Source organism: Sesamum indicum, linkage group LG2 (assembly GCF_026168435.1).
Source record: "Sesamum indicum cultivar Baizhima isolate 11 linkage group LG2, ASM2616843v1, whole genome shotgun sequence".
NCBI classification, from domain to species: domain Eukaryota; kingdom Viridiplantae; phylum Streptophyta; class Magnoliopsida; order Lamiales; family Pedaliaceae; genus Sesamum; species Sesamum indicum.
This window is the reverse complement of record NC_142658.1, coordinates 16,631,605-16,654,601: the sequence shown is the minus strand read 5'-3', so window position 1 is coordinate 16,654,601 and position 22,997 is coordinate 16,631,605. Positions and strand designations below refer to the sequence as shown.

At 34.4% G+C, this 22,997-nt stretch overlaps 1 protein-coding gene across 2 annotated transcripts in view; it reads right to left on the bottom strand.

Moving 5' to 3' along the window:
• LOC105155957 (tRNA/rRNA methyltransferase (SpoU) family protein) overlaps positions 1–18,590 on the bottom strand; it is a 44,008-nt gene extending 25,418 nt beyond the window's left edge. Inside the window, exons 1-18 of one of the 2 annotated variants that reach the window (XM_011071948.3) lie at positions 18,337–18,590; positions 16,244–16,337; positions 15,755–15,843; positions 15,099–15,655; positions 14,795–15,005; positions 14,384–14,695; positions 13,531–13,684; positions 13,267–13,404; positions 13,091–13,172; positions 11,213–11,496; positions 11,013–11,126; positions 10,678–10,904; positions 8,474–8,722; positions 8,239–8,394; positions 6,712–6,849; positions 6,359–6,601; positions 4,519–4,646; positions 3,037–3,160 (exon numbers count right to left, since the gene is read on the bottom strand). In XM_011071948.3, coding sequence (XP_011070250.1) covers positions 3,037–3,160; positions 4,519–4,646; positions 6,359–6,601; positions 6,712–6,849; positions 8,239–8,394; positions 8,474–8,722; positions 10,678–10,904; positions 11,013–11,126; positions 11,213–11,496; positions 13,091–13,172; positions 13,267–13,404; positions 13,531–13,684; positions 14,384–14,695; positions 14,795–15,005; positions 15,099–15,655; positions 15,755–15,843; positions 16,244–16,337; positions 18,337–18,489 — 3,453 coding nt within the window. In that variant the 5' untranslated portion in view covers positions 18,490–18,590. Of the gene's footprint in view, positions 1–3,036; positions 3,161–4,518; positions 4,647–6,358; positions 6,602–6,711; positions 6,850–8,238; positions 8,395–8,473; positions 8,723–10,677; positions 10,905–11,012; positions 11,127–11,212; positions 11,497–13,090; positions 13,173–13,266; positions 13,405–13,530; positions 13,685–14,383; positions 14,696–14,794; positions 15,006–15,098; positions 15,656–15,754; positions 15,860–16,243; positions 16,338–18,336 lie in introns of those variants that run through there. The other variant, XM_020691754.1, reaches the window with a different exon arrangement.
• Between the last annotated feature and the right edge of the window lie 4,407 nt (positions 18,591–22,997).

Here is a 22,997-nt window from a genome sequence, read left to right as displayed (position 1 = left end):
AATTGTCCATTCCAAAAAGTGGACTTCTTGGCCCTCTACAAATTTGCTCATCTCCCTTTGGTTTTCTATCTTTTCATTCAGATCTGTTCTAGTCAACGCAGTATTGATGCCTTTGTCATTATAGCTTTAATAAAGCTGTTCCTAAGATTACATATAAGTGCTCAGTTCAACTAGGTATTACAGAGATATTCAGACCACGCACAGCGGCTTGTCACAACTACATAGCAGCCTCAAGGTGCTTTAACAACAACTCGAAGGCATACACTGTGTTCAACTTTAAGTGTCAGCACTAAGCCTTCCACAATCTGTTGAAGAAGCCATACTGCTCGCATAGTTTCGGCCCATGTAGTTTGCTGGAAAATGGCATGTCATTTTGTCAATCATCTTTGAGGAATTTCAATAATAATTAATGTTATTTCTACTGCTCCTAATGTCAACACTACTTACACCAATGCCTCCAATGTCAAGGGCACAGACCCCTTTAAAGGGTGAACATTAGTCGATAGCTATAGTATATGTAAAAGTTTATGGACCCTTATTGGACTTCACATTTAGATGTCAATAATTATCCCATAAATTAGTTTATACATTTTTCGGAGGAGCATCAGGATATCTTCCAATTTGCTTTTTTCATTAAAATTCCAGAAACCTTAGCACATTTATTGGAACGTTGATCCTAAAGTTCAAAAATAAAAATACATTATGAGATCAGAAATTTGCAAAAATTTTACCTTATGTTTGGATTTGTGTTTTGAGTGTTTTGTTTTGTGTTTCGGAGATAGAGAGAGAAAAATAGACATAAGTAAGTATGTGTTGGAAATAGATAGTATGTTTGGATTTGTGTTTTGAGGTAATTTAAAATATTTTAAAATAAGTGGTGTAGGTTTAATGTTGGGTTTTGAAGACAAAAATTATTGTTCATTGTCAAATCATATCTCTTTTATTTATATTTTTATATATAATAATTGTATGTTTAATGTTGTATTTTCGGGAGACAAAAATCACTGTTTATTGTCAAATCATGTCTTTTTTATATTATATATATAAGTATATATATATTATATATAGAAAGTTGAAAGACAAAAAAACACACACATAAGGTGTAAAAACACAAAAACAAATATTGGGTGTGTTTTATCTTATTTGAGAAAATGCAAAAACATGAACCCAAACATAGTGTTATAATCTTCATTCTTATGTATATGCCTGACAGCTGAACTTAGCAACCGTAGAAGTCAACAAACAATTAATCATATGTCGGTCATTCTTAAGAATTTAAGACAACTTTTCACAATATCTGAGGAACACAGTCACCTCAAACATTAAAGTTTGTAAAAATCATATGCCTCCCAGTATCTTGAAGTCTAAAGTGCCTCCATCTAAAGCATTTCAACTCAGTCTATAAAGAGCAACTTTGCCTTCCAATTGAACTTGAGTCAACAATGCTGCTTATAGCAATTTTAACGGAGTCTTATAAAAGGCAATTTTCCTTTCCAATTCAACACTAGTGTTGCTTATTGTCAAAACTTTAACCATTAAAACCATTAATGCTTGAGAGATATGAATAGACTGTCTTTATAAAAGAAAACAGGTCATTGTTGAATCTTAAAGGAAAAATTTTCAACATCTTTAATTCAATATTGATTAAATCATCATTGAATCAGACACTAATATTTGACAACTCATTACTTAAGAAAAACAACTTCAAATGTGCTCCTATTACTGAGGATACAAGAACCTTTTCTGTATTAAAAGGAATCTAATGAAAAGAGATTACCACGAAAAGGACAAGAAGTCCACAGAAAACACATGAAAGTGTTCATAAAAACCACTGACCAATCTACAACTAGACCCCTAAAGAGACCGAAGCCTTGCACCGAAGAGAGGCAAGGTGGGTTAACTTTCTGTCAGTGTAACTATTAAAATCGAGCAATCTGCTGAAGGTACATGTAATTCCTTCCGAACAAGATAAACCAAGTCATAGCAAGATAACTGATCTCGAAAACAGTTAGTTTACATCAGGAAAAATCTCATCCATCAGAGATGGAACCTCAACCATGTTTTTGATAAACTTAAAAGGTCTCTCCAAAAGAAACTTCGCTCCTGAGATATGCACAAAAAGATGACCGAGATTCTCCTTGTGATTTTTGCACATGACACACCCCTATGAGCTAAGTATATCATTAGAGAATTATCCGTATTTAGCCTCTCGTGAACTAAGGAGTAAGGTCCAAGTAAAAGTTCAAAGGCACTTTTTCTTTCAAATGGGTCAATATAAAGGAAGAGATCGAGGCGGACAGACCTAGCATGACAATGAAAGAAATAGTTAGAGGAAAAATTCCTGAAGGATCAATAGTCCGGAGTTTATAATCTACTGAAACAGAAAGATAAACTTATCAAGAGCTTGTGGGAGTTATAATGTCACTAGTTTCTTTATCATTGAGCTCCCTGGCGAAATGAAAATTCAAAGAACAAGGAGAGCCTGTACAAATGGAAGAGATGGGGGCTTTGTGGAAAAGAGAAAGAAAATAGAGTTGTGCAAAGAATGAGTATCTTAACAACAGATTAGCTTGAAAAAACATATGAACCAAAAACAGTACTTAAGAAATAAAAATCAACATGTCTCACCATTCTTGAATCTTGAGAATATGAGATGCCAATCAAAAGAATCAATAAATGAAAGAACCATAACCCTTGAATTTTCAAGAACTCTGGAAACTGGAACCAGATACTAAATGGTTAAGTTCAACATGAGTCTAAACATATTTTCTTCTTAAGATATCATAGTTCCTTCAGTTTTTCCTTATTATGTGAACTCCTATTTCATATCACGACCTTAGAAGATGTCATTCCTCTCAGATTTGTTTACACAAAACGACAAAAAGGGAGAAAAGTGAAAAGGCGATAAACTATGCTTCTATAAAGAATCAAAGTCCGAACTAAAAGCAAAACCAAAAACTGAACGTGCTGGGAGCATTTTTGAAAAGGCACATAATTAATGGAATATTAGCACATCTGGGAAGCATTGCATCATACCTCAATAGTTATTCCACCACAGCAGGAAATATCTAGATCTGTTCTCTTTAAATTCAACAGTTCCATGCTTAACCTAACTGATCTAAGTATAGGTAAGACAGAAACTTCCCCAGCATGTTCAAGGCTGCAAATTCAATCAGAAGGACAATAATGAGCATATAACAACAAAAGAAAGAAGGTCGAATCATAGTCAAATTGATCTTATATAGGTCTACAGATAGGACAAATGACAAAAAGAAACTAGATAATCTCTGACACCAATTTATGCAATAAATTAGAGGTGGTGTAGGAATTCAAGATCATTGATTTGTTTTCAGAAAACAATATATGTGAGGTTCCCTTCTATAAGCAGAAATACATAGTATAGGCATGAACGATGAAAAAACAACAAAAATTAAAGCAGAAGGACTACATTTCTTACTTCAACCTTGTGAAGAATAAAAAGGATACTCCATGTGAAGGATTTAAAAGGGACATTCATTTTTTGCAATCCCAAATAATCAAGCTATTATACACAACTCAAACACAGGGACTCAGATATGACATGAGGGACCAAATGGGACACCGTAATTCTTGAAAAATATTAGGGCAGCGGGAGAGTCAAAATACTGCCTGCTCTTATATACATACAATGTCTGGATGAGCACTTCATATAAAATAACAAGGATAGAGCAAACAAACTAGGGACACAAACTTAATAATAACACAGGTCCTCATTATATATATCATGCCCATGAATATACTACATATATTTAACAAGAATACACAAAATAATGCCTAACATTGACCAAGATAACTTACATAAAGTTCTCGCTATATCTCCAAGGACTGTCTAATTTTCAAAGGACATTGAAAACTCATGACAAGTCTCTGCAGCATATACAAAAACAAGCATACCACAAAAAAGAAAATAAAGAAAAGATGAAGAAGAGAAGGAGAGAGGAAGTGAAAGTGAAAGAGACGCAGACATACTTTATATATATGCAAACAAGCATACATATAAGGACGAATCCAAGATTGAAGCTTACTGGGGCCCTAGAATTACTACGTGTTCCATGTATTTATATAAAACTATAACAAATCTAAATTATTTCCAAAGTCTATTAAAGTTGAAAAAGTACTTCATTTATTCCAAAATACTTCTTTATAGTAGCAAGAAGGCAAACCTTTTAGTCGTTGATTAACTTATTATATCGATTATTTGATACTTTCATGTAACTAAACTTCTTCAACTTCATACATTATCTATCTTCAATATCACTCACTTAATATTTTCAACAAATTCACTAAAGCATTCACCACTAAAACATAGTCAAATTGATTAATCAACTATCACAATTGAACATTTTTAATGGAAGGAGTAAAATAAAAAATTAACTTTCGTTAGCATTTACAATTACATATATACATATATATCTATATCTTACTCGTCCCCAATTGCAAGGGTTATTTTACAGTGACAGTCACAGTCACATATCTTACCTTCCGACAAGATCTTGAAAAATCTGCGTTACAATTGTGTCCGAAAAGAAAAATTTAAACCTCTTCAAATGAACTCCACAGCGATGTGCATAATTTGGTAGCGATAGTAATGATTCTAGACAGCTCCACTGAAAGAGAAATATATCCCTTAGTATTATGATTTCATCAATGCATATAGTCACCATTTTACAGGTGCAAAAAGGTGAAAAATGAATGCAAATGAAGACACAGAAATATAACCTTAATAACCGAAAAGTGAACATGAATATTTATCAAATTGATCAAGACGGGGGCATAAGAAAATAGAAAAATGCTGAGTCAATATCATATCCAAACACAAGAAAAAATGTTCATATTCAAAATAGCAGTTCCAGTTCCCACTTCAAGCTCCAATGCCGTTTCAAAATCAAATCAGAGTATGAGCTTAGGCAAATAAACTTCTTAGATTAGGTCTCTCCAGCTAAGCTGGGCCAGCTGCAGGAACTCAAAAGAATTGTTCCTGCTATTCTGATAATGGAAAAGGCCTTAGAAATCTTTTCCTTTCCCCAGTGGTTCAGCAACTAATTAAAAGTACTAGAGCTTGACACCTGTCCTTAAGCCTTTTTCACAACCTAAGCCTCAGTCTAATAGACTAGACCTGAACCAGAGCCCGAAGCATTAAAGGAATGGCCACACAGGAAAGAGGCATCTGTCTTCACCAACTTGTAACATGTTCTGTTAAGCCAATTGCAATCCTGTCTGAGAGAGCCAAGCAAGAGGTCTAATTAATCTACCTCCTTAAGTATTGAAAAGCTTCTGCCATCTCTTGCATTTCTAGGAGAAGATAACTTCACAACAGTAAGGTGGACATTGGAAACACGAAAAAAAATTGTTTACTTAAGGGCTCAAAGAATACTGATCTTATCACATGAAATAAGCTATTGGCACACAGTCTACATAAGTGAATTCTTTTTCTCAACTTTGTATATAAAGGAATGGAACACCCATAGTTACACTAGAAGCATTCCTTTGTTTGCACCTAATAGAATTTCAGCTTTCTACTTGCTCTAACCAAAGGAATGCAGGCTTCTAGGCCATCCATAAAATACCAGCTAAAAGGTTACAAAATGTTCATGACTTGTTTTTCTCAAGTAAGACATGAGAGACATCAAAGAAAAGTAAAACAACCTCAAAACGTAAAAAATTAACTTAAACAAAAACTAAAAGAAATATTCTTGCTCCAGGCATCTAATTTTGTGCTGCTAAAGGCTTTTCGCAGAACAAAAATAATGATATCCACTCGAAGGTGCTCCACTCAGGAACTTTGGCCTTCTTAACTTCACAAATGCTCATCATACCATCTGCCTCATCTTGGAGACAAACCATCTAGTTACATAGGTGCCAATATCAAAGAGAAAACTCGTATGACGTATATAGGAGAGCAACAACTCAGAAGATCAGAAGTATGACAGGAGGATGAAGCCCTACCAAATTGAGAACATCTCCAAGAGGGGAGAGTTGAAGACACAAAAAAAAAAGGTCAAATTTTAGGACATTCCGTTCCAGGTGTTTAACAGTTTGGGTATAAGTCTTGAGAGAAGAAACTCCATGAATATTTACTCCTCCAAACTATCACAAATCAGCTGTCTGACATGTTTGAAAAATACCCAAATGCAAGTAACAAATTAACCATTGATCATTATTATATAGGCTTGTTGACTATTTGGTTTGCTTGTCACTGATATATGTCTCACGAATACAGACAGACATATCACAGAAAGTTTGTCTGGAAAAAGGAAAATATATTACACAAACTGCAAGAACCAAATTGAAACAGAAGAAGAGAAGTTATCGATGTTACCTTCCAACTTATCAAAACTGCCCTTCGTGAGCGTGTCAATTTTCCCCCATCAATAATGTTATTGATGTTATGGATAAAAGTGGTAACAAATGCATCTAACAGAGCTTTGCCTTCTGCTTCAGATGGAAATGACTTATAATTGTTTGCGAGAAGATCCAATGATGAAGGAGAGAAGACAGATACTAAATCATTCAAAGCATATGCACATGCTTCGTAAGCAGCTAGACATATTTCTGCCTCAACCTGCTTCAGACAATGACCCAGACAACAAACCAACAGCTCAAAGTAAAAATAGTTTAAGATGGAAAAGGTTTTAACACAGTCATTCACTAATTATCCAGAATCTAGCATACCTCTGATTTAGGTGCTGGAGTTGTGATAATCTTCCAGCAGAAGTTCCATAGAAATGTTTGTGCAGAATTGGTCACAACATCAGTTCTAAACTTTGCACAACACCTCAAAGTAGAAGCAAGAGTCTTTGTGGCTGATATCTGATCATCCAAAAGTATATTAATGGTAATCATTAAGAACCGGTATGGGATCTACGGAAAGTCTTTAGAAAGTAATCAATACTAGTTAGAAAAACACACGATAAACTAGTGCATTTTACTGTCAGGAAATTCGGAACAGCACACAAGAGTTGAGAAAATGAATGAAAGGGTTTAAAAAACAGGAAACACAAATTTTGTTAGATATCAAGTATATGGAAAACAATTTCTTAAAGAAACCAGACAGCATAACATAAAATGTTTTACACCCATGCAGATAGAAGACAGACAATATGCCTTTCCTTCCTTTTATACTTATAAACTGGATAATCCAAAGAAAAGAAGGTTAAATCAAAAGCACAACAAACATCTAAGCCTGCAATATAATAATAGATTTTTTACTGTGCATATGTTACTTTGGCATCAATGAAGGAATATTCTTTTTGTAGGATTCTCATTATTGATGGACCTCAATCATCAATAGAACACATGAGTTTGCTACAATATTACATGTCCATTTCACTTTTGGACATTTAGCGTTTTATATCTCAGGTACAAACAATTATAAATGCCATTTCAGTTATCATTTTCACCACTCTCCATCACTCCATTGAACAACAGAAACATGTCTTAGTTTATCTATTCATCTATAGCGAGAAGATTACAAAGCTTGTTCAGGGTAAAAGCCCAATATGATTCTTTCTAGTCATATGGCTGATGTGCAAGCAACATGACACCAGAGAACAAGGAAAAAGAAATATGCATCAAGAATGTATTTTTTATGCCTCCATTATTGTACAAATAAGAAATATTTTTCTACTTTCAAGTTCAAGGAGACACATTACATTCCCTTGCTCTTGCAACAAGACAACATGTTCAGTATGGGGATCTGGAAGATGCACAGACATGAAAGGGGGAACATCTGTACATAATTTTCTTTATGCCTTGAACGTTTCCCCATTGCTGCCAAGAAGATATTATCTTCTCAATTTTAAGTGAAAATAGAAGGCAGGATCACTAAAACTTTAGTATAGCAAATACAAAACTTGGAACAATGCCCGTGGACCTAAACAAGGAGGATCACTAAAACTTTTAGTGCACACTAAGCCTCAGAAGACATTCTTGTGTTCCATATAGCACTCAGATTCCAGAATCCAGATTAAGCACATTTCACATCAAACTCTCAACTTGCTATGAGCATCAGATACAGTCTTGCTCAGCTTGTTAGTGCCGGTATTCATCAACCACTTAAGTTTGACAAATTCATTAATTATTACTTGAAGTTAAACAAGTAGCAAGTTATAAAGATCAGAACATGTGAAGACAACTATAATCAGTCAAAAGAAAATGTTAAAGTAATCAGAAATGCAAGGGGACTCTGAATTATCGTACAGCTTCCAAGACAGAAGTACAAAGAGATGATGGCAATCGCCGCTGACTTGGGCCCCCCAGCTTCCCTCTAATAGAACCTGGCAAACTCATGTCCTCTGTCACTACAGCCGACCAGAAAATGGAACATGATAGTTTGGTAAATGCAACCAGTTCTTCCTGTCAATCAAGCAGGAATAAACAAGATGAAGCTGTTATCTAAGCGATAAAGCTGCAAACCTTCAGGTCCGATTCATACCAGAAATGATAATAATACTACAACAAACTTGTCAATAATGATTGGTTCTTCTGTAAAACTTAGATTGTCTATCCTCCCAGGAAAGTAAGTCTCTCGCTTCATTCCTCCACTCAGACAATGTTTAGCTGCACTCTCTTGGATTAATTGAACTTCCTCAACCAATCTGGAAACAAGAATGAAAAATTTCACGGGCGCCCACTCTGAATAATTCTTCTTTTTGCAGACATCACCACCATGATCCTCTATGAACTGCATAAAAGGGCTCACAGTGGTCAAGATGTAGAGACATCATAAGAAGATGTAAATACATCTAACTGCAAACTAAATTGATCAACGAAATGTTATGTGAACTAAATTCAAATAATGAAAATTGCTCAGATGCTTCTTTGTGGTGAAAAGAATTATTTTAAAATTTTCAGGGATTATGGGGGACGTATACAAAAATATGAACATACATGTAAAACTCCAAGTAGACTACTATCCCTGCACGTCCAATACAGATCAAATCAATGTACCTCATTATACTGTTAGCACGTCCACCAACCAATAACAAGCATCAATTTGTTCATTTATAGTATCATTTGAAGCCAAACTGTCTAAATGGGTACAGCCATTTCATTGAGGTTTCTGATTTTCACTGGCTTCATTTTGTGCTTCTTTGACTTTCAGCTTTTTAATTGTAGCATGCACATATAGGGTGTTAAACAAAACTGTCGGAACAAACCGCCCCAACTAACCGGCCAAACTCAAACCACACCGCTATTTGCAGTGGTTGGATTGGTCTCAGGCTAATTTCTAAAAGACCACAATTTGGCATTTGGGATCAGTTTTACGTTTATAGACTGTGTTCGACCTCACAACAACGTAATAAAGACTCCTTGCCTGGGGCGTCCTACATTTTGTCTCTGTGGGCCGAGGAGAAAAGGGGCTCGGCGTGTACATGAGAGAAGCAAGGAGGTCAACCTCTTTCAAATATAGAACATGAATTCTGGCAATGCAATTACAATTTTTTATAAATTTGAGCGAAGGTTGTAAATAAACAAATTAATATTAAAGACAAAAATAATTATGAAACTAATTGATATTGTTTACCTGTATTGTATACTACAAATGTATAAATATGTAATGGATATCAACTAATCAACCAATTCTTGATTATTTTTATATGTTCAACATTTTTTATATAGTTGATCATTGTAAGAATTTATTGATGATATCATAATATTGTTGTAATATGTTTTCAAAATCATCTTTTTCTATTTTTAAACAATGTCCTTTGAGTATTTAGATATATGATTTCTTCAAACTATAGATTTTCTAACTTCTGCAAGACCTTATTCATAAGAATAAAATTGCCATACCTTCAAATATACTAACTTTTTAAATATTTTTGCGTATTATTTATTAAATAAATATATAACTATACAAAAATGTGTATAAACAGGTAAGCAATTCAATCAATATTTTATACATCTTTCATTACAGTGTTCAATACATCGAAGGATGTTTCATGAGACTTAAGAGACTTATCGAATTAATATTGTTAATTTATTTTGTATGCAAACTTTCACTCATGACTTTAGAATATGTATTTGAAATTATATATTTCATGCATTTGGAACAGTTTAAGTTTAAAATTTACTTGATTGTACAATTGAGATAACTTTATGAACTATAACAATATCACTATACTAAAGACGGCAAAAACCACCTAACCCACTCCAACCCAATTATACCACAAAGTGCGGGTTTGATGATTGTGGGATAGCTTGGGCTAAGAAATTTAAAAATTACAAATATTGGGTTGGGCCAAAAACATTACTTAAATTGGCCCCACCGCACTACGTCCAGTCCTATGCACGTAGGAGTCTAGCATCGGAAGAAAATCAAGTAAATTGGTTCTACATCCATCAATATATGAGCATTTTCCAAACATATAGATATTACATCAGAATTGAGTTCATACATTACAAAAGTAAACTAGGGGACATATTATAGGAAGCTCGGATCAAGACTCAATCGTGTTAACAGAAAGTGCAATAACTTTTATCCAGATTTCTGTTAGCCACATATGGGATTGTAGTCATCAGAATACATAAGACAGCATTGAAGAGTGAAAGAGAAAACATATGCTAGCAGTTAGATATATATATACAAATACATACATACATATAATACAGCTATATAAACATAACATATTGAACCTTAAGGATTGGGTCAAAGTGTTCCCTGTCCTCGACAGCAAGAAAAAGAATTCGAGCCCAACGTTTTGCTTCAGATCCCCATGCATCCAACTGTTCATCGTCAAAAGTAAAAGGAGAATCTAGTGGATGTTGACAACTGATAAAGTTCCAAGGAAATTTCTGAATAGCCTTAAGAAGCTGCAAATTAGGACCACGGAGCCACTTTTGAACTACATGTCTTAATGAACCTAGAATACAATAAAAGAGCAAGGAATATGTAAGGGCAGACAATAAATATCATGATGAATGGTCAACATCAAATGCAGGTAAATCAGCAAACACAGCTTTACCCATACCACGATAATTAGTATATTCAGGAGGCACACTAGAAATGAAATGCAAAAGGATCTCCAGAGGAACATCAGTTGCAGCCATCACTGAATCGACAGCAGCTAAAATCTTTTCACAAACTAAGAGAAATAACAGAGGCAGAGTTAGGTTATTTAGCATAATCATCATTCATGAGTTGAAGTACATGACAAGATGAATCTAGTACCTTGATGACGGTATTTCGTATTAAAATGTTGTTTACTACACTCAACAACAAATCGCAAAACATCCAATAAATCAGCTCTATCATTTTTCCAAGAGTTCGGTGCAGATTCGACTACGATCAGATCAGTGTTAGCATCAATAAGTTGCTCAACTTCAGGATTATTATGTTGCCGAATTCCACAAGCAGCCGAAGCAATGCAATCGACGAGGCACATCAGCCCAGCTCGGCCAAAAGAATGTGTTTTGGGAACAGATGACAAATCAACCAAGAATGAAACATGCTGCCTGTAGATAGACGAGATGCTTCAAATCCACATACCCAGTTCTTTACTCTTAAGTTTTAACTAGATGTAGTACAATCTAAAGAACGACAAGGACTACACAGTTCAACATATTCCAGAGAATTAAACCAGTTAAAGTAAAAACCTTGCTGCAACTGATATTGTTATTCATGTCATCCAACCCAAAGAACAACTTTCCAGGTAGAAGGTAATTGTAAAAAAGCATTTTGTTACGTTCAACTACTGATCAACATGATCCTGATTCAAAATAATACTGGTACCAAGAATCCTTAAATTTGATAGAGGAGTGTACTAATATATCAACTGCATCATCTTACATGAGCTTGTATCACGACAAATTATTAGCTAAATGTCAATAAAATGCAGATAATGCAGCCGCACAAAGTCAGGACTCTTTGCTTTCAAATATTCCTTCTCAGTCACCACTTTTAGAGGAAGAGTATAATATTCAGAACCTCCTAAACCCTCATCCAAACTGGGTCAGACTAGAACTATTCTTATGGGACAGAAACAAAGGGTGTCTTTCTCAAAAGGCTGAATACTATCCATTATAGCTGGTTAGCTTCTCAAAATGGTAAACATAAACAATTGGTTGCCAGAATTCATTATTGTCTGTGCTTATTCATTACAATAGAATTAGAATCTTGAAGAAGACAATTTTCAGTTTTAAATACTGCCGTACCTAATCCATTGAAGGAGGGTAGATCTGGTTTAGTGTTTGAATGTAGGCTTTTAAGAAGATCCAATATTTGATGGGTACCATCTTTCAACTTCACATCTTGCTTCATTTCATAAAAAGAAAAAAAGATCTTGAGGAAACATTATGTGAAACTTGTTTTCTTAATTGGTTATAGGGTTTGGAAATACAGTTTAATTAAGAAATAAATTCAGAAACTGCACAATACGAACAAGTTCTCAGGCTAAAAAAACAAAACTGTTTCCACAGAAGACTCTCCTATATTAGGTTTAATCCTATTCACATTTCATTCTACCATAGTACATCTAGCCTTACTGCATGGAAAGGTATAGGACACTTTTCCTTGAATTCTTGAATGGTTTTGAATCCTAGACAATATTATTTTCTTCTTGATTGATTTAGTGTCTGCATTCCAGCATTAAGAGGACATCTTTTCTTCTTCTATACTCTTCACCTGTCTAAAATTCTTGTCTTTAACCGAAAATGGAAAAGAAAACCCAAATGTTGCATGTCAGAACTACCAAACTTATTTTACATAAATTCAGGGGGGGGAGGTAATATAAGACCCAAGACGGCTCACAATCCTAAAGTACCAAAAGAAACCATTTTGACAACTGAAGTAATCATATCAGAATTATAAATGGATCAAGGTTCGATTTATTTGCTCAAGGACAAATCCATAGGTCTTCCATACCAATTACAATGACTGTGTAATCAATACCGATCATCATACTGTAGCTTAAAGTTATTATTACCTAGGAAAATTTAGCTCAGCTTGACTCCATCACACATATAACTTTGTTACAAGTCAACCATAATAATCTTCATCTGCAATTTAGTTTTAAGAAATAGAAGTGTGCTCCTTCATACTATAGCATACCTCCTTTCCATATAGCTGGCATATTTGCACATAAATCTAGCGGCAGCATCAATTCTCCATGAAGAATAGATCTCTTTCACACCTACGACAGAAAAAGCATGATGAGCTATGCAAGAATACCAATGGAGACCTGATTCTACTCCAAGCTTCGTGATTCATTAGATGAATGAACCAACCAAATTCTTTGTGGTGAACAGGATCATTTAACCCTCGTATGAGTGGACCAAGAATGAAATCCTTCGGCACAAGTTTTGCACAGCAGCCATAGTTCTCCCACTCGATTTCCAAAAATGACTGCATGATAAGGCATCGTACTGCAGTATACAATTAAGGTATTAATATTTCACCTAGAAGAATAAGCCATACATACCAAGGTACACAACTAATATATGCAGCTTCAGATATCAAAAGATCACCTAAGATATGAGAAAATATAGTACCTTGTGGATTATCATGGCAAAAGCCACGTTCCCATAAAACTGCCAACCACTCAAATATTTGCTCGGCAGTTGCCATCCGATTATAATACTGCTCTTCACTAACAGAGGGTACAGAATTCTCTAATGGAATCGAAGACCGGAGCCAAAGCATAATCTATTAAAGCGAAAAGGAACAGGAAAGGATGTTAAACAAGACAATAGTTCCCATCTTTTTTCAAGATAGAGATTGTCCCAGAGCTAAGAAACAGTATTTGTAACAAATAATATGTCAGACAAAGGACCAAAAAAGAAAATTAGACATCCAAAATATTGTACATAAGTAAACAGCACCTTAAAGGAAAAAGCATTAAGACAACAACCAAAAGCATGTTGAAAAGAAACGAAAAGAATGACACCATCACAGATCTATGATAATGCAAACAGAAAGCAATCTGATTGTCATGATTCCAGGACGAAACATAAGTCATGGATTCATACAGAAAATCAATGAAATCAATCTCGCTCGGCACATTGTTGGTTTGACTTTGTATAGGATTTTTCCAGTTCATTAAGTGACCCCATATTTAAGGGGTGAACTGCATGCCAGGTGCTGCAGAAAACCTCATAAACATGCACATGAAAGAAAGCAAGAAAAACATCAGAATATTATATGCAACACTTGTAAACTTGAAAGAAGATATTAAAAAGAATAGATAGAGGCTCAGTAATTTTCTACACCAAATACGGGGAAACCTTTGAAGATAGCAAATGTGTATGTGCAAGTCCACTTCTCAGAAAGGTACAGGCCTAACATCCCCATATAAGCATGGAAAATGAATTAATTCCAGAACCTAAATACATTGATAACAACTACCTGGTGATTCCACGCTGCTTCAACCAAATGGGTACCATATTCTTCAAGCATTTCATACAGAAAAACAAATGCCTCCCACCTATTCTTGCCAGTGAAACTCGATTCATTTTGATTACATACTCTCCCAACACCCAGTGACTTGGCCTCTTCTTGTGCCCACCTCCGTCTTTTGCTGATCATGTGAGAATCAGAACCTTTCTCATCTGATACTTCCTCAGCAATGTGAGAGTAACATTTCCTTTCTTTGCTCAAGTTTAATGTTGTCTTCAATATATGTAATGACTGCTTCCTCACTAGGCTCTCCTTATCAAGCTTAAAAGATTGAGGTACATATATGACATTATTGGAGAAGAATATATCAGTGAGTTCTATTAATAAGACTAAACAAATTCAACAAAAAGGCGCATTTACCAAGCCTCTCTTTATTTCATTCCAAAAGTCCTCATCAGCTCTTAAATCAAAAGTCTCTGCTCTTCCACCCACAGTTGAATCTTCATATTGCTCAGTTGGCAATGAAATGGACAGATACAAAGAAAGTATATCATAAGCATCTCTTCTCTCCAAAGACCCAAGAGAGAACAGTAACTTACAACTCTTCCATATTTTCATAAAATAATTCTTCCTGTAAAACGAAGAAACATTTGAAAAAGAAACACAATAATAGGTAATTTGTAAAGCTGATCTTACTGTGTACCATGGAAGCTATGTTGTATACCTGGTTAATACTTCATTCATCCCAGGAACTGCAACGTTGAAGGTAGAATCGCGTGCAAATGCTTTAAATATGAATGGAAGAAGAAATCTGATTGCAGAAGACCTATGCACTGAACTTTGTGAAAGCATATGAAGAGTCAAATTAGAGAGGTCCCAGAGCATATTTCCAGCAAATTGTTTTGCCTGGGACCCACTCGCTAAAGTTGATGCAGGAAAAACTCCTCCATCTTTGTTTAGAAGAGCAGCATCCAGCGTCAAAGTTAATATATGACAAGACATAGAGAATGGAAGATCATAAGAGTGAGATTCCAGAAAATCTCCACATGTATACTTATCAACCATTGTGTCATGAGAATCATCAAAAGATGTTGGGCTCACTTTCTTGTCTATGGAACCCTTAAAAGTTGAATTTTCACTCCATTTATATATTGCCAATTCTTCACTTTGAAACATTCCCATTGATAGGCCAATCGATCTTAACAGGAGAGGGACCATGGTTGCTTCAAGCACCTCCCAGCTGTTTGTTTCCGTTACAACATCAAGAAACAAACTTGCAGCCTAACTCACAAAATGAATTGAAAATCCGTAACCAGAAGATGAAGATGCTCTAGACAAATTTTCGCATGTTTGGCACAAAGAGTAAGCTGAATGCTTTACCTCATTAAATAGCTCAAGATTGGATGTATGCACCAACTTCAACAAAGGAATCAACATTTTCCAAATAAACATATGCATGTCATGAGCACCTGCAGAAAGATATATCTGAACAACAATTAAACAAAAGCATTCAACCATAGCTATCTACCCTCAACTTATGAACTACCAAAAGGAATTTTCACTGCTCAAAACCATTAGAGCTTTCCTTCACCCTCCCCACCTCTTGGCCTGAGCAGCAAGGCCTTGAGGAAATGATAACTAATCACAAAGTAAACTTTAATTGCACCAATTTTTGCAATTCCAGATCCATGCTAGAACCACAATTACAATATGTCCATTAAGATTATTAAACTTTAGAGATCAATCTATTTCCAAACAAATTCGGTTGAGCTTACAGTATTTCTACTTAGAAAAGCAAAATGAAGAAAATACAAATGACACAAAGTGGAGGAGAAATGGCAAGTGTTCTAGATAACAGTATAAACTCACCAGACTTCTTTAGGAAGTGAGAGAGGGCGGCCACGTAGGAAACAACACAGTTATGCCACTCACTCACTGTTGTTTCACTGTTTTGTACAATCCCCTGCATAGATAGAACACCCTGGTTATCCAAAATGGCAAAGCACCGGCCATTTTAAGATTCCACCAAAATCAATCTGTGTCAGGCCCTCATATCACCAAAAAGACTTCACAATGTGTCATTCCAGTCCATCATTTAACTACAATTACAATTAATCATCTCCCCAATTTCAAGCATTAGTCAGAGGAACACTGAAATTTTAACCACGTAACAGCCAGATGCCCATAGCAATTCTGACCAGGAAAATGTACTTAACTACCCCTAAACATGTCCGATTAATAGAACTCTAAACATGTACTTAACTACCCCTAAACATGTCCGATTAAACAAAAACATGACAAGGATTTACATTAGTTTCTCCATTCCGATTGGGTTTGTGCTTATGCAACCATGATAAGGAACATTACTTTCTCTATTCCAATTGGCTTTGTGCTTATGTGTAGGGCTGTGCACGGTTCTTCGTATCATACATGACTACCAAAAGAAAACCTAACAGTCATTAATCTAGTTATCCCTTTTATCATCTACTGATTGTTATTCTGTCCAAGATTTTATGGACTCTATGCTAATAGCCTCTCTTAAAACAAGAGAAAAGAAAGAAACAATTTTGAATATCAATTATCACACACAGAAGTTTTGTTAAAGGCACAAATGACAGGAAGATAGAGAGCAGTATTCCTGGGTAAGCATTCAAGAGGTCTAACTCAAAATCACTTCCTCAGTTGTACCACCTTTGGCGAATGGAAACTGAATTTCACCAGTATCAGTTCCATATGATTAGATTGTACAAAGTGGAAGGACAAGGTAGTCTATATGTTTTTCAGGTAAAAACAATTAGAACAATGAGTTTTTAGGTGTGAGGATTTTCTTTCAAGGAGTTTCTAAATAAGCCCAAAAAGTTGTGAAAATAGGGTTAACTGAAGACATCCTAACCTCCCAACCTATAGGAGGTAGTGCACTTTGTCCCCCAAGCTATAGGCTATGTTCTCCAAACACCCTAATATTCCACCGCAGATTCTGAAATGTTTATGTTACGTGCACTTTGTCACTCAAGTACTAACATAGGTGAGTTTAACCACCTATGCTAGGTTAAATATTACATTTTACCATAAATTCCTTATTTTGAATGAATAAAATGGAATATTCTACCAAAATATTGTCCTCAACTATCCATTTACTTATATGTGGAAAATAAAACCAAATGAACTCACCTGTAATTATAAAATACTTTATTTTATTCCTAATTTTTGTATGTGAGATAAATAAAAGTTAATTTCTGTAATTATTCCTCTAATTATTGTTACGATAACATAGGTAATGCACGTACATTAAATATTTGTTGTTCACACAAGGAATGAATGAGAGATAAAACATCAAAACATATTACCTTTCTTATCCATACCAAATTGAAGTCCTATGTACTACACAAATAAACATGTACTCATATATCATGATAATTATTGGAGCCAAACTTTAAAAACCATTGTTTATTATCTAATAATACCTAAAATTTTAAAAAAAAATAGAAGATAATAACTATATTTATCACTATAAATAAGTAAAATAACTATATATTGATATTAACTAATAAAGTAGCATATGACAATAGTTTGGTAAAATATTCCACTATTTTCAACCAAAATAAAGATTTCAAACAATTTAAGTGGTTAAATGCATATATTCTTAAAATTTAGGGGCAAAATGCACATTACTAAACTACCTCGAATTCAACAGAACATTCCATCTTAAATGAAATCAGGGGTTCTGGAAACATTTCACAAAGGCGTCGTCCACACAAATGAATAGCTTGGGGCAATGTGCACTGTCCCTATAGGTTGCATATAACGCAAGAAAATAAGATGTAAAAAATAGCTGAGATGATTTGGCTGAAGATACAGGACGCGGACAAACTTTTTAGCTAGTACTAAGTTCCATCAAGTTCTCGTAGCAATTTCGGCCTCAAAAAGAACAAAAATGTGCAGTTGACGCGTGAATAGATTACCTTAGTAAGATTGGGAAATTCATTGAGAAGAGCAGAGAAAAGAGATGATGGAGATGCAGCGGTGGAAGCCAATATACAGTCCAACATTGCCGGAATGGCCACCGGAGGGACCCGCCGGAAACTGCTCCAGAGTGAAGCTACAATTGGCTCCATCTAATGCTACGGCTGTCCGACGTACGCTGTGATGCTTGAAGCTTAAACCCTACCCGGAAGACAGGGCAAAGGGGTTTTAGAAGAAACTGTTATAACAAAAACGGAAAACAATTGTACAATTATAAAAAAATTCTTATTCAGGTTAAATCAAATCAATTGCATTTATTATATGATCGATTTTTTTAAATTATATATCAATTATAAATTTAATTTATTATACTTATTATATAAATCTAATCGAATCAAGTACGAATTAAAATTTCGCTCATACTATGTCTTGGAGTCATTAGATGAGGCAACGATTTTATTTTTTTATTTTCCTATATTGACAATCTTTTTATGATTTTGTTAATTCATGAAAATTTTTAACCATTTGTGTTTGATAAAATAAAATTTGTAATTACTTTTTTAAAAGATTTCTTTTTTTAGTTTTCATTAATCGGGATTTATCTTAATTTTGTCATTTTTGTAATTTTTATTAATTATTGATATTTCTTTAACAGTTCTGTTGGTTCAGGAAATTCTTAATTATTTGTGTTCAAAAAATAAAAGTTTATTTATTTTAAAAATAAAATATTTTAAACTTTTTTAATGAGAGACCAATTTTATTAATTACAGTGTATTGTGATATTATATGGTTTTTACTTTATAAGCTTTTTGAAAAAATGATGTAAAGTTCATTAATTTAATTTTTTTTATCAATTTATATATTAAGTTTTTAATTTACTTTGTAGCTAATATTTACAAGGTAAGATTATTTAAAATTTTAACATTTTGTACTTGAATGCTAAAATTGGAGACCATCAATATGGCAATCATTCTAAACAACTTTCTTTAATAAAATATTAATTAATGAGAACTATTATTTGATCATATTTCATCTTATGTCTTGTATTTTATTATATGCATTTGGTTGAAATCTTTAGGTCATAAATGCCACGTGGTTGGATCTTGATGATGGTATCAAATCAACCTCTGTAGTCGATCTATAATGTTTCAAGTTATAGAATCGGTTGAGACAAAGTATCGACAACGATTCACCTAAAACTTATACTAAGTTATACGTTCATGTGATGATTGTCACGTTTCAATAGATAATGGTATGTGACGTATGCGTACTTTAGCGAGCGTTGATGAGAGGTTATCAAATTAATTCAACGAACAACCTATAAGAGGTGTCATATGGAAGCCTATAAGGCATGGTATGGCTTGATTCTCCTTTATTACAATAGTGCATTAACTAGGTTTTAGACTTAAGTTTCTACAGTATCCTTGTGCATAGAATGACTATGACTTGGTTCATGGTTGGCGCAACTATTTTATCCATAGTTGTTAAAAATATATGTTTTAAACATAGTCAGAGCATGCATGAGGTTAATTATATATATATATAAAAGAAATTCATCGCTCTTCATGATATAATGATGAATCTCTTATGTTCTCTACAATGTGAGTTCTCAAAATCCATGATCATGGCAGTTGATCAAATAGGAACCAATATGACACCTAGAGTTCCATACCAATATGGCAGTTGGACTTCAATAACTATAGGAGGTGTCATAAATGTGAGGGGGTGGATATATAGTTATTGAAGTCCAATATGAGAACCAATTCAATTCTACGCCCTAAACTTCAATTGGGAGATTAATGAATGGAAGGACCATTTTTGCATAAAACTTGTAACTCATAGTAGAGTAGAGTAGATTTGAGAAGGGATAAGGTCTGTGTGCTGTTAGTGAAGACGAGTTTGGGGATGGGGAGAAGGTCGTGCTTGAAGGGTTTGCGGTGGGAGTGGAGATGGTAGGCAGCGGTGGGGGTGGATGGAGGTGGTGGCTCTGGTGGTTGCTCGGCGGCCAGGAACTCTGTCATTGCGACGGCGCGTGGATCTGGCGGTCGGAAAAGGTATATTTAGAGAGAGAGAGAGAGAGAGAGAGAGAGAGCTAAGTTGAGGGTAACAAAGTCAAACCAGCAGAGCATGAAAGATCAGATAGCTGGTCTAGATTCGAATCCCACCCCTCTCGCCCGAATCCATATATCGTGTTTAATCCAGCTATGAACCGAGCTTCAGACGTCAGTATCGGGCCGCACATTTTGCAAGTAAACAGACTGATGATCCCGATTAGCCCGGATGTATTGTGTATTCCCATCAGGTAAACATGGCCTAAATGAACAAATTATCTCCTTATGATGAAAATATAGCAATTTATCCTTCTATACTTTTTAAAATACAACAATTTACCTCCCTCTATAAGGAGGTAAATTGATTCATTTAAAAAACACAGAGGGGGCAAATTGTTGCATTACAAAAAATATAGGGAGAAAAACTACTATTTTTTTTCGTAAGGGATAATTTGCTCATTTGCAATATCACAGGAAACTGCTTGCGTTTTTTCCTTTATCAAAAAATATATCGTAATTGTTTCTCATCGTATATATAACCGCAAACACCAGCTATTAAAATGCAATTCCTTGGTACATATTTAGCGTCATTAACTTCACTAAACAACTCTATAGCCAGTACAAATAATTAAGTATAAAGGGTCTTAATCAATTGGAAACAGTAAAACCCTGCGAAAAACTAAGAAAAGGGATGAATAGCAATTTATCCTTATGTAATACTGAAAATGAGTACATTATTCCCTTATGAAAAAAATATAACAATTTACCCCCCTATATGTTTTAAAATGAAGCAATTTACTTCCTTATACAGGGAGGTAAATTGTTTCATTTTAAAAATCATATGAAAGTAAATTATTATATTTCAAAAATTATAGGGAGGTAAATCGCTATTTATTTTTTCATAAATGAGTAATTTACTCATTTGCAATATCACAATGAGGTTTGCTTGCATTTTTTCCTTAAGAAAAGTAAACCCTCTAATCCCAACCATAACACCAACAAATACAAAATTATTACAATTCCTGATTAAATGGATCAGTGCATCCACATTGCAGCCGACGAGTCACTCGTGACTGAGCATCTGTGCATGTTCGAGAAGCCCAATTGCCTGTTCCTTTCATGGCTACTCCACCATTGTTCAGAAGTTGGGGCAAAGAGACATCTGGAAAGGTGAGAAGTTAGACGAAGTTCCCTTTTTTGTGTTAAGTCCTTTTTGGATAGTTGTTGCTGGCTGAATTGATAGCATGAACCCTACTCATTTATTGGTCTGACTGTCCTTATTTTTAAATTCCCAACCACTGCACTTTGCCCTCATGCACATATGATCATTTTGATCCACAGGTGTAGCAACGAGATGCCTGAAAAGGAAATAATGGTATGATGTAAACATGCATATCTTTTAATTATTTGTAGATGATTCTTGGTCACTTGCTAGAGTCAACAGTGTTCATCATTTTGTTTCTGATGGAATTGAGGTCGATCCAATTTCGGGATGGATCGAAATATGCTCAAAGTTTGGCATCATGCAGAAATATCATATTTTTGTATTTTTATCTCATGTATGTACGCACACACACACACATATATATATAAATACATATAAATACGGGTTCAATACAAACTACCCACTGTTATATACGAAATGAGCAAACTCACGTGATTTTTATCATAAAGCAAATATGCCCCTCACGTGATTTCGTGTCACTCATTGGCAATTTTTAGATATTTTAATTTTTTCTTATTTTTAGTTATAAAATTACGTTACATTATTAATAGCCATTGGATTTGATTGAATCTAAGGCTCAAATTTAATAAATAAGATCGATGGTTTAGACTTTACTAAATTTAATCAACGGTCTAAATTAAAAGCATATATATATAAAATATTACATAAAATTTAATTAAAAATATATGTATAATAAAAAATCCATTGCGAAAGGTAACCATTCTAAAATTTTGTTGCGAATTACGATGAGTTTTAGAATGATTTTGCAACGCCATTTACTCTTCCAACTAATTTGCACCTAATTCGTCGTGAATTGGTCGTAATTTCGTCTAAATTTGTGACAACCATCCTTTGCAAATTTTGTTGCAAAATCACCGCATTTGCAATATCTTTGCAGCGACAGATTCTCTTTGCGCCATTTTTTGCAACGAATTTTTACAAATTACACACAAATTCTTCAAAACTCTTTCTGTGGATTCAACGATTATTTTGTGCACCCAATAATTATCGGTAGCAAATTTGTCACAAATTCCGTCACAAATAGCAACCTACGATTTCCAATATAATTGTAGCACTCCCTAACGGCATTATAATTATCTCTCTCATAAACATCATACTTAAAGTAAACCCCATTCATACGTGTTATTGCACACAATTCAATCCTTGCTAAATATGCATAACAAGCAACATACAGTAAATTATTATAATTAATTCACAGTTTATTCACAATCTTAATTCGTATTTAAAAATTTTCAAATGTAACTTCTATTGTACTAACGGGTGAAGAGAAAAACTATATATTGGCCCGACTTGACTGAAATACAAGATTTTGAACTAGGCTTCCATGGGTAGAGATATATATCTCAAAAATATTAGCAGAGGA